Source organism: Filicampus tigris, chromosome 6 (assembly GCF_054856515.1).
Source record: "Filicampus tigris isolate MCC_2025a chromosome 6, RoL_Ftig_1.0, whole genome shotgun sequence".
Classification (NCBI taxonomy): Eukaryota; Metazoa; Chordata; class Actinopteri; order Syngnathiformes; family Syngnathidae; genus Filicampus; species Filicampus tigris.
In genome coordinates, this window is record NC_141222.1 from 11,198,510 (window position 1) to 11,211,426 (window position 12,917).

General features: G+C 40.9%; 1 protein-coding gene across 1 annotated transcript; it reads left to right on the top strand.

Moving 5' to 3' along the window:
• Positions 1-4,687: 4,687 nt before the first annotated feature.
• Positions 4,688-11,205, top strand: acp5a (acid phosphatase 5a, tartrate resistant). Its single transcript, XM_086034531.1, has 5 exons — positions 4,688-4,933; positions 5,005-5,204; positions 5,315-5,439; positions 9,749-10,094; positions 10,158-11,205. Exons 1-5 carry the CDS (start codon positions 4,843-4,845, stop codon positions 10,395-10,397), a joined length of 1,002 nt encoding a protein of 333 aa, XP_085890657.1. The 5' UTR covers positions 4,688-4,842; the 3' UTR covers positions 10,398-11,205.
• Positions 11,206-12,917: the final 1,712 nt, after the last annotated feature.

Below are 12,917 nucleotides of genomic sequence, written 5' to 3' on the forward strand. Positions count from 1 at the left end.
TTTACCATAAAGATGATATATTATAAGAAGATTGCAAACACCAAGAAACTGAGCAGCAGCACAGTGGGCAAGACCATCTAGCGGCTTAACCCATTAAGGCCTAAAGCAGCTGGTTCAACAGCTCCCCAAAACCTAAGGTCGCCTTTGGAATTACCTTTGAAAACCTGAAGTTTTCCCAGAACTTCAACTTACAAAATAATTAATATCCCAGCCCCTGTAGCAGACAGAAACATAATTCCAAAAGAACTAGAAAGTTTAGACACGTGGCTTTAACACTGGCAGATTTTATTATTTACTAGTAAATAATAAATTACGTTTCAATCAAAGATGTAAAAATAACGTGTCAGTGCAAGAGAAGCACTATTTCAATTTTTTAAAAATGGAGTGGTAATTAATTACCATCCTCTATTCTGTTACAAAGATCTCAATATCATCATTGTCTGCAAACCATATCATATCACGTTCGACAGGTTCCACTGGTTCAAAGTAAACAAGCGCGTCGTCTATATATCACTGCTCTTACTTATTTCAGAGCTCCCGGCAATCGATGGCGTCCGCCATTAGCCTACGGCTCGAAATAAATCCGTGTCATCCTCCGCGGTCACGCAACACCGTCATGTGTATATTCTGATGCATTAAATTGGCTAAGAGACGGATGGAGAATTGGATTAAATGGCTCTCCCATCTTTAAAGGTAGAAAGACTGAACAGCGCTCCCGGCTCTAGTGGTAGAAACGTGGTTATGCGCTCCCGTCCTTGATGGATTAACAGAACAGGTTCCACTCAGAACAGGCCTCGATATGGTTGCCTAAAAAAGTGGAGTGCACGTCCTCAGCGCCACATCCAGAGGTTGTCTTTAGAAAATAATCTATGGGTGCTGCCAGCATTGCTGCAGAGAGTGGTGGGGCTTCATCAGGATTGTTATTAGGCTTTTGCAAACCTTAGTAATGAGCTGATTATTTGAATCAGGTGTGTTGGAATAGATATTGTATACACCTAAAACAGGCTGGATAGAGGCTCTTGAGGACCGGACTTGGGCACACCCGGATTAGTGGGGCCATGTCCTGTGGTCTGATGAGACCAAGATAAACATATTTGCTTCCGATGGTGTCAAGCGTGTGTGGCGGCAATCAGGTGAGGAGTACAAAGACAAGTATGTCTTGCCTACAGTCAAGCGTGGTGGTGGGAATGTCATGGTCTGGGGCTGCATGAGTGCTGCCGCCATTGGTGAACGACAGTCCAACGAGGGAACCATGAATGCCAACATGTACGGTGACATATTGAAGCGGAGCATGATCCCCTCTCTCCGAAAACTGGCCTGCAGGGCATTATTCCAACATAATGATTCCAAACACAGCTCCAAGATGACTGCTGCTTTGCTAAAGAGGGTAAAGGTGACAGACTGCCAGCTCTGTGATGTCGTCATGAACGAGCAGAAGAACATTTCAGTGCAACCTGTGAAGCTCTAGTGAACCCTGCTCAAGAGAGATAATTAAATTAGCTAAACTGGAAAATAATGGTGGCCACACAAAATATTGACACTTTGGGCCTTTTTACTTACGAGTGTAGTAGGTCTGCTCGATTAAGCGATTTTGAACCGTAACCGAATGTTCTGGATAAAACTATGTTAAAAACGTTCAAATCGGCACATTCAATTTTGTTATTTTTGGTTGTATCTAGCCCAGTTGTACTTTCTGTACTGTGTTCTGTTTGTACATTGTCTTCGTATTTGTACTTTCTGTTACTCTTCACTTCGTATTAAGATCTCTGTTTTCCGGTGGTTACTTCCGTGTTTGTCATGCGCTCACGTGAGTAGCGCGTTTAATCCAATTGCTTATTAATGCTTGAATGCGGAAGCGATTGTTCGCAGGCTAAGGAGAAAGTGACACACGTGGGGGATTGTTTGCTGCAGGAGCCGACAATCTGGGCCGACTGCCGAGTGAGTGAGGAAGTGAAGTGGAGCGTATGCTCAATTGACGGAATTGGTCAGGTCGATGGTGAGCTAGGAGCCCAGGATTGAAATTTGGAAATTGCCTGGAATAGAATTGAACCAAGTAAAATGATGTTAATCCCAATGGATCGTTCTGTGTATATTAAGTGGAATTGACTGGAATTTTGAGTTCAAAGAAAGAAAAATTAAGTTTAAATAAAAGACATTCAAAATACTTTATTTTTCATTTTTTATTTTACAAAGAAATTGTAATCATAAAATCGGGTTTGAGAGAAAATAATCGGGATTTTCTTATTAGGCAAAATCGAACAGCCCTAGGGTGTAGTAACTTTTGTAGCCAGGGCCATAGCTATTGATGGGTACATTTTGACTTAATTTAAGGGAACGATACATTTACACTGTCATATACCGGTATGCTTTACACTGACTACTTTTCATTGTGTCAAAGTGTCGTCCTATGAAAATATATAATTGTTGAAATGTGAGGGGTGTATTCGCTTTTATGAGATACTCTATAGCGTATACCATACCACTTTATTTATGTAGCACATTTAAAAGACAACAAAAGTTGACATCAAAGTGATGTACTGGCCACAAAAAACTAATAAAAGCATAATTAAAAACATATTTCTTTTTTCTGTTTGTACCGGTATGTAAATATACATACATGTACAGTATATACTGTACTGTATGTATGTGTGTATGTATTAGTTAACCACAAATTGAATTTTAACTCAAGTCATGAAAAAGGGCTTGTCTGCCAAAAATGAAGAGATCAAAAACCCACTTACCAAAAAACAGGAAGCATACGCACTATTAGCTTTAATGGGCCACAAATGATGATATGGCGGGCTATCTCTGGCCTTTGAGTTTGATACTAGGGACAGCATCATCTGTAATTCCTAAGTTCAAAAAGATGGAAGTACAGCTGTTTTGACTACTGGTATGTTTGGGCCCTTTATGTTGTCAAATACTTAACTTTATTTTGTCACAAAAGGTGAGTCGTGGCCTGATGTCTTACAGTATTTACGCTTGAGTTGCTAAGTAGTTTTCTTCCATGCCCTACTCTCTGTTGTCACTTTGTATTTCTGCTTATAAAGACTTTTACTTGGTCACCCCCGTGTCATGTCTGCTTCTGGGTCCAAATTCCGCTTCTTATGTCACTGTACGCGCACGGGAGGTTATGGACACTTTTCGGAACCTTTCCGCCACGTCAACTCAATGGCCGCCCAGTTGAAGCCCAGTGCTCTCCTGAAGATTTCCTCACCTCCAATCAGGGAGGGAGTGAGTGCACTTGCTACTGCTTTGCCTTTTCACCGGGAACCCAACATTCCGTTGGGGAGGTAGGATCTTGTGGCAGATTCCTGCTGAACTGTTCCTTGGTTTTCGAGCAGCATAGGTTTGGACGATCACGCCAAGTTGTCTTAAAGTATGTTATTAACTTGCTTCAGGGACTGCGACTGCTGGGAAAGTTGGAGCATTGCTCAAATTTGTCGTTCGGCTATTCAGAGTGCACCAAAAACGACAATTAGCTCGCAGTCCAGCTCAGCAATAGATAGCTTTGTAATAAAAGAAAGACCCACATTTCCACCCAAAATTTCCCAGTCTCACGGGGGGGGGGGGGGGGTAAAGAAGAAGAGGGTGATTGGAAAAATGCACCCGATCCAACTCCTGAAGAAGCACCAGCGCCTGCTCCTAAGTCCAGAGGAATCAAAATAGTGCGCAGCAAGCATTCCCCAATAAGAAAGGGAAAACAGCAAAATGAAGCGGCCGTACAATTTGGGCATTTCTGTCACAGTGTTCTCAGTGTTTACGATAGGGTCCTAATCTCTACCTTTGAGCATATTCATACCTATATTGATGTCTACACCACGCATCACTAGTGTGTATTATACTTTAATAAAAAAAAAAGAGTGAACCTCTCAAGGAAGTGAAGTCATGCAAATCGTTTTTTTTCTCAGACCCCGACATAGAGGTCAAGCCCCACCCTTAGCCTCGGGAGAGAAAAAATCCTGGCGCCGTGCTTAGCGTGGCCTTATGTCTATCAGTTATTAAACTCAATTTGCTCAATGACATGTCAGAATGTCTAGTTTTCCCTGCGCTCTGTTGATACTTTGTTTTGTTGTATAAATAAACTTTTATTACTTTGCCACTTCGGAGTCCTGTCTGCTTCCGGGTCCAAATTCTGCTTCTCGTGTCACAACAACTAAAATTGGCAAAAAGAAAGAAGGTCAAATAGAGAAGTGGAAATATTGAGGTCAGGACAGACATCCTACAATAATAACCGTTGTAAATCACAAGGTCTAGGTCAGTCTGCAATCCCCAGACTGCTTTCAGTCAGACAGTCGATGTGTGAGCAATGGTCATGCCCCTGTGGCGTGGCCCAGCTGATAAAAAGGAGAAGCAAGCATGAGATCAGCGCAGGACAAAGGGTCCCGTCCTGAGGTTATCCACGCCACTTATCAGCTGTGAGTGATTTGATCTGCTCCCTAACTTGACCCGCTCTTCGCACGCAAGTTTGTGCTTAAGTCAGGCAATGTGCTTGAATAGACAGAAAATATGTGACCTTCTAACCTCATTGCTTCAAAACGATTGTCATTAGCCGATCAGCTGAAACATGTTTCAAGGTTGGCCTGCTAACAATCACAAGGCACCGTCAGGCAGAATAGTTATCATGTCGTTGCAGGCACAGTGGGAGGGTACAGGAAGAGTAGGCGTGCCCAGTAAGCTTGAGAAACTTCTCTGGCGCACCTTTTTTGTTCCTGTTTTGAGTTTTGTTTGTGCGTGTGGTAACACGTTTCGCTCTTAGCTTGATGACCTGATTTAGCCTGCTGCTCAACGATGATCTGATTTTTCTTTGTTTTTTTTCTTTCTTTTTTTTATATTTACAAGATGACACTGATTTTGGTTGCCTTTGTGCTTGCTGCAATTCCAGCAGCCTACTGCTATCCCACTACCCTCCAAGACCTGAGTGGGGGTCATGGTAAGTTAAGTATTGCCTCACTGTCACAGACACTTTTTAAAGTTCTTGATAAGATGTGTTTTCCCTGACAGCTAACAGGACCTCCATTAAGTTCCTGGCATTGGGAGACTGGGGAGGTGTGCCTTACCCCCCTTATATGACTATGGTACAAAGGGCCACTGCTTCCGAGATGAATAAAGTAGCAGAGCAGATGGGAGCCGACTTTGTACTGGCCCTTGGTGATAACTTCTACTTTAAAGGTGTGGACAGAGTGGATTCGCCAAGATTTAAGGTCAGCCCAGCAGACATCTAATGCTCTGACAACTGTTTACGGTATTTAAAAAAACATTTCTAAAGAGTTGGTGGTTCTGACTGGTTGTCATCTGAATTGAAAAAAAACAGGACACCTTTGAGGCTGTGTACACAGGAAAGTCCCTCAATGTCCCCTGGTACGTTCTAGCTGGCAATCATGACCATGCAGGGAATGTCAAAGCCCAGATTGACTATTCAAAGAAATCTGCAAGATGGTAAGAAAATGGATCTGTCTTAATTTAGGCTACAAATGTTCAGTGATCTTAAAAAGGGAAATCAACCCAAGCACATTTTTTTTCAAGAATATGTTACCAGTTGAAACACGGCATTCTGATTAATATTGCGTTTGTGGAATATGAGTTAAGCAGCAAAATCCACGGCTCAGTTTCAGAAAACAGGTCAGCCGTGATTGGTCGTTACCTGAGCCCTGAGCAGTTGTGATGTCATTTTCAGTCGACAGAAGTGACAAAATGGCCGCCCCGGAGATGGCTAAAAACTGGTGAATTAACCCATTAAGTACGGAAGCGCATAACCGCGTTTCTACCACTAAAGCCGAGAGCGCTGTTGTGTGCTTCTCCTTTTAAAGACGGTAGAGCATATACGTCATTTTCTTTTTTTAATCCAATTCTCGGTCTCTTAGCCAATGAAATGCATCAGAATATACATGTGACGGTGTCGTGAGTTGTTGGAGGATATCTGAAATGTTTTAGAGGAGTAACGGAGGCATAGTCGATCGCGTGGACTCTGATATAAGTCACGGCAGCGATATAGACGACACGCTCGCAGACTCTAAAGCGGCGAAAACCATCCAAACGTGATGTATGGTTAAGATATGTTCGTGGACAGTGACGATTTCAACGTCTTTTTGAGAGAACACTGCATGGTAATTACCACTCGATTTTTTTTAACAAATTAAAAATAGTGCTTCACTTGCATCTTCGATTGAAACAGTAAAGATGAATAAACTCGGGCCTGTGTGAAAGTCACACGTTTAAGCTCTCAATTGTTTTTTAAAAATTATGTTTCTATCTGCTGCAGGGGCTGAGATATTAATTATTTTGTAGGTGGCGAAAATGTCAGGTTTTCAAGGGTGACTCCAAAGACGACCGTAGGTTTTGAAAGATGTCTCGCGAGGGACTTCAGGCTTTAATGGGTTAACTCTTATTCCACAAACGCAATATTTATCATGCCTCATCATCAATGCCTTGTTTCAACTAGTGGACTTGCGTAGAACAAATTGTTGAAAAAAATATGTTTGGGTTGACTTCCGCTTTAAAGGCTTAATGGTCCTTTGAAAATATGCAGCAAAGAATGAAACTCAAAAATGTGTGAAATTTCAGGTGTTTTTTGTTTTGTTTTGTTTTGTTTTTTCTAAAAGAACTTTTGCAGCAGAATCTGAACTACTGGTATTTATTTCATTGATCATACGACAGTAGCTATGTGGGGAAAAAAATCAGCCAAGGAAGCAAATTATCTTTCATTGGTATGCTTTGACAAAACAAAATGTTCATTGTATGTTACATCATGTGAAATTGACTGAAATGTCAATTTAATTGTCACAAATTCCAGTACAAAGTGTCCAACTGAATAGCAAGGCTCGCAATGTAAAATTTATATACCGGTAAATCCAACAGAAATGTTCCATCCCTTTGCACCCTCAGCATTGTGTATAAAATCGGTGTGTATAAAACTTTTGATTCATAATGACGTAAAACTACAGTATACTGTACTTTAGCCCGCTGTCCGATGTCCTTTGTTTTAACATTGAAGCCCTATTCCATTGCTGTCAAAAGACAATACGAAACATTTGCATCTCCATAATAAAATGTGAACTAAGGTCTAGGAGATGCACTAATGCAGTACAACAGAATATTCTTTACTGATGGAACGTTTTGCCTGGCAAGTTACATAAGGTTCAATTAAAGATGCTCCATGGGGAAAACAATGAATCCGATTCGCACTAAGTACATGAGTGTATATTAATTTTTCAATGTAAATGTAAACCACTGCAGTTTAAACAATAGGAGGGAATATTAATAAATGTATCTATAAATTAATCATAGACCATCTATCAATATTCTTAACATGTTCATGCATTTTGTTTTTGTTTGACTTGAGTATCCATCCATTATCTGAACCGCTTATCCTCACAAGGGTCACAGGCGTGCTGGAGCCTATCCCAGCTGTCTTTGTATTTTATTATTATATTTAAAAGATAAATAATACAAAACACTCAGTGGAATGGAGAAAACTACAGGCATAAATAACATTTTTACATTAATAACTTTATATTTGTCATCAGGTGGTGTTGTTGTTTTCTCTCTATAAATTGAAATCTGTTTGCTTTGGTGAAACAAGGTATGTTGTTGGCCCGAGGGCCCCAAACAATTATGTTCTTTAACTCATTCAGTACCAAACATTTTTCAGACCCATTTTTACCCTAATGTTTGGAAAAAATATAAATAAATTCCTGGGATTGAATAGCTGGACTGTGAAAAGACATAGAAATATGTCTTTGGGATTGAATGAGTTAATCAGGCCCATTGAGATTTTATTTCCAAAAACGGTGAATTAAACTGTATAATTATTTATCTAATTACATAAATGATTGATTTACTTTAAATGAAGCCAAAGCTTTTTACATTTTTATATCTATACATTTAAAGGGGGAGTTTGCCGTTTCAAAACGGTTTGCAAGATTTTAATATAGGGCTGTCACCAATTCATCTTTTTAGAAATAAATTATCCCAGTGGTTCTCAAACTTTTTAAACCAAGCAAAGATTTGACGATAAACATTCAAATACAGGGCGGCACGGTGGACAACTGGTTAGGACGTCCGCCTGACAGTTCAGAGGCCGTGCCTGCGTGGGTTTTCTCCGGGTACTCTGGTTTCCTCCCACATTCCAAAGGCATGCATGGTAAGTTGATTGGACTCTCTAAATTGCCCCTAGGTGTGATTGTGAGTGTGGATGTTTGTCTTTGTGTGCCCTGCGATTGGCTGGCAACCCACCTACTGCCCGAAGACAGCTGGGGTAGGCTCCAGCACGCCCCGCGACCCTTGTGAGGATAAGCGGTATAGATAATGGATGGATGGATGGACATTCAAATACAGTAGCGCAGTAGGCGAAAGTGTTCATTAAACAATAACAACGGTCGTATTACGAAAGTACACTTATATTTCAAGGAATGCAAGGCACTGTAACATTAGGAAGGTACACATGGCACTCCCACAGTAGTCACTGTTGTTAATGGAGCTGCCTTAGATAGGATGAAGGAACATGGATGAGTAGTGGGCACTCAACAAACTCTTTTCTTTCAAAACATTATCGTTGGTCATAATCAACCGTCAGCTTTCATGTTCGAATGCACACAAACACTCTCGCTACTTCCTTTTGCCCCGCCCCTCAACTTCCCCAGTTAAATCACAATTGAAAATGAATACAAAATAATATTAATTAAGAACTAGAATTATCTCATAACAATATTACATTATTTGGCAATTTAATGGCCATATTTTATATTTGTCTCTTATTCATCAAAAATAATTTATTTAAAAATTGCTGTTTTTTTTTTTTAATTATTTAATTTTGACTCTTTTGGTCTTCGCACTGACAAGCTGCGCACCTGGGCGCCCGCGAGTAAGTAAACCAACTGCTGGAAGCAGGGACGTGCATTGCGCTGGCCTGCTAGTAACTTTTTGTCCTACCTGACGTACGTTCTGTTGCTATTTTAATTTTTATTGAGTATTATTTGACTTTTTCATTGCCTCAAAAATGCTTTTAGCGTGCGTTTTCCGTTATAGGTTTTAAGCATTGTGTGTTTTCTTTTAGTGGCATTTGAGCTGTTGATCTGTTGACCACATTCACATTCACCACGCAGTCTATGTACAGTATACCAGACTCAATTGACTCATTCAATTGTCAGGACGTCCTACCTTCTTGCGCCATCATGTAAACATATATTTTTTAAAGTTCTACCTGAGTGCGTCTAAACAAAACAAGCTGAAAGCGCATGGTAGTATTTCGGCTGTCAAAATTGTCTCCGGTAGGAAGTTTCACACGGGTAGGATATTTTGGTAAACCAGGCTGTCAAACCCGCCTCCGGTAGGAAGTTTCGCACGGACTCTGACAAAAATGGATGGGTTGCGCTAAGAAGGGCATCCGGTTGTAAAAACAGTGCCAAACATCGCTGTGGCGACCAGCAGGCAAGAAATCATTGACTTCAGTATCAGTGGTCCACCAATAGAGGGTGCTAGTAGACTGAAAAGTCCATGTGTAGAAAATAGGTTAATGTAGACTTGTAATGTCTGTGTGGATAGCAGCAGCACCCACGTTTCCCAGCTCGATTGAATGCACCCCACCCCCCTGTCACGCGTCTCGATCCACACCCCTCACATGCACTATTCCTACTGGAAACTTTATTTTGGAATACAGTAGTGTTACTATAACAGCAATGTTATTGGTTTGAAGTTGAAGTGGTTGGTGGTTGTAAGGTTTGCTGTTTTTGTTGTTGTTGTTGATTAGGAACTTCCCTTCCTATTACTATGAGCTGGACTTCCGCATCCCTAACACGGACAAGATACTGACCATCATCATGCTGGACACCGTGATGCTGTGTGGGAATTCTCTCGACTTTGTGGATGGGGAGCTCAAGGGCCCCTTGAGTGTAGTGGATGCCCACCGCCAGCTGGCGTGGCTGGAGAAGAGGATGGCTCTGTCCAAGGCCGATTTTCTCCTAGTGGCCGGTCACTACCCGGTGTGGTCAGTGTCCGAGCACGGGCCCACTGATTGTCTCCTGAAGAGTGTTCGCCCCCTGCTGCTCAAATACAACGCCACTGCTTACTTCTGTGGCCATGACCACAACCTACAGGTAATGCCTGTAAAATGAATTGACATGACATTCTTGATCTCAAACCCATCACCTCTGTTGCAGTACATTGAGGAGTCTGCAGTGGGCTACATAGTAAGCGGCGCTGGAAACTTCCTGGATCCGGATATCCGCCACTGGAACCATGTCCCCAAAGGTTCCGTCAAGTTTTTCACTGGCCAGGTGTCCACGCTGGGTGGCTTTGTTCATGCAGAAGTCACAAAGAACAAGATGATGCTCACCTACTACCAGGCTAGAGGCACCTCTCTCTATCGCGCAGTGCTCTCACCAAGGAATGTCAAATAGATGACAAAGGAGCTTGCATCCAAATTTAGCATGCTTTCAATCTTTTTTTTTAAATGTAAAACCTTTTTAATTCAAATTGTAATGAAGGAATCAATGTTTTGTAGGGGCTCTAGATCTGAAGAGGTGAGGGAACCCTGAAATTATCTGAAACAAATGGCCTTGCGCTAAGGCTGCAAGGGTTCTCTATTAATAAACATTGTGACTGATTACAGCTGCTGAACTGTTTTCAATGTAAAACAATTTAAGTCTCCTGTCAGTGTTGTTCGTGAAAAAAACTGAAAAATATGACTCGCATTACTTGTCATGTGCTTTCTGGTGAAGGAAGTGCAGGATAATGGTAGGTTAACCTGTGCCAGCTAATAAGGTGAGTATTTGATAGTGGAATTTGCAATTAGAAGCCATGCAAACACAAGAAAAAAATCCATGCATGAATTATGACTGACTAAATAAACCAGCTGCTCTCTGTCTAGACTATAGTATTATTCAGGTCTTAATCTGCTATGTACCTAGATATGCATGTCATTTCACGTGGTACGTAAACAGATTTAGCTCTCACTCCTCGACGCCTCCCCGATTTCACTCTAATACAGTATAAGTTCTAGAATGAGAAATGAGAAGCATTTTATTTGTACATTTATGGTTCTGTCAGTGTAAATGACAGTCCCAGAATTTTCCGTCAACTTTCAGTTTGTTAAACAGTTTAGTGTTTGTTATTCCCTCCTTATGTTATTTATGTTGTATGTTTTGTGCAAATTAAATTGATGTATGATAAGATGCTAAATTGAGATAAACGTGTGCAGTAATCCTTGTTTAGCACCCATGTGTTTGCTGTGTTGGTATTTGTCTCAAAGTATTACTATTACAGCACTTCAGTCATACTCGGAAGGTAGGTGTTGACTTAATAGTTACACTTGCGGACAGACCACTCCCCCTTTGCAAAATGGCTATTGTGTCACTTTTATGTAAAAATAAAATACTCATTGTGAAAATAAAACTTGATCTTGTCACTGTGTCTTAAATATCCCAATAATGTAAAATCAGGGATATTCACCTTTCGGGTGAATTTTCAGGAGTAACTTAAAATGCACATCAACCTTTACAAGTGAATTTGACCTCTTTTAAACTTTTGAATGCAAATGTCCAAGAGTTCAGTACTTGCAGTATGTTTTGCACAACGTGCTGTTTGCTAACAAAAAAATGATCTATGAATTGAGCAATACATTTAGAAGGGCATCAACTTCCATACCTTTCTGTGACTCCTACAGTTGCTCTCTGTTGTAGCCTGCTGACTATGTTGCGATACTAAACTCAGTGGCTACTTCTCTCTGAAAACATCCTGTTTGACACATGGCAATGTCGAGCTACTTGTTAATCCATTGTTAGCATTCGTTTTGGTCTCATGATGCCAAAATATGACCAGCATAATGAAGAGGACTGTTCAATTACTCACTGTAATTGTACCAGGAAGCAAAACGCAACATTGAACAGTTTGACATAGACACTCAAAAGTGTTGAGTACTACAGTATATAATAGCAGTAAAACTTGATTATTAAATAGTTATCATAAAGTGGGTTGTGTGTTGACTAAAAGATCGGATTGAACAAAAAAATCCAAATTGGGCATCACACCCAGCAGTGTGAACATGGCCTAAGGCCAGAATCTCTTTCATGGTCTCTGCTCGCCTCCACATGGCATGCCAGATGAGGATTGACAGATTGGCAGAGATACAAAGGATAAACTTAGTCCACCAATGGCTGTTCCCCTACGAGACAACAGGCATAATTTACAGTGCAAGGTGTTTTACCCTTTCTTTTCTTGACTTTGAATTTGAGTATTTGTAGTTATTTAATTCACAGATCGACTAAAATGATTCATTTCACCTGTAGCAATGTTATGTTGATATTTCGGTATCTTCCACGTGTTTTAGTGATTGCTGAACAATCCGATCAGCGTGGTTACAAGCCTGCCAAGGTCACCCAGAAATCAGGTTAAGCTGTCAAGTGTGACTAATGGACAGGTGAGGATCACTTAATCCCCCGCTGATGTAAAGCCACGACTATACAGTACATGCCTCGTCAAAGTCACTGTTGAGCACACACTTTTAACTCGCGTCATTCCTTGCGTGCATTCATCTCTGCTGCAACTATGGGTCTGCTTTACAATGTTTGCTACATGTTGACTATTGGATATCAACTCCATTCAAGGATGATTTAATCCAAAAACTATCTCAATGCACTTTATACATGGAGCAAAATCTCTGTGTAGGTCTACCTCAACAGGTTGTGTTAATAAAGCAGCGACGCTGTAAGGAGGGAAGGGGTGATGATCATTCTCAGAATCCTTGACTAGGGCAGAAATTGTATTTTTTAGTTTAGGTACCCCCAGGGGACTCTTTTTTTTCAAGGGGCTAAATCCTTGGCTGCATACCCGTGAATATGCTCAAAACAGTAAAATAGCAGAAGCACTATGCAAACATGTAATGATACATAATCAGTGGCAGGACATTTGGTACCTGGACC

Excerpts from the sequence above, each read along its gene's own strand:
- acp5a (XM_086034531.1), top strand. The coding sequence starts at position 4,843 with ATGACACTGATTTTGGTTGCCTTTGTGCTTGCTGCAATTCCAGCAGCC. Across the intron at positions 5,205-5,314 it reads TGGATTCGCCAAGATTTAAG|GACACCTTTGAGGCTGTGTA; the intron begins GTCAGCCCAGCA and ends GAAAAAAAACAG. Across the intron at positions 5,440-9,748 it reads TCAAAGAAATCTGCAAGATG|GAACTTCCCTTCCTATTACT; the intron begins GTAAGAAAATGG and ends GTTGTTGATTAG.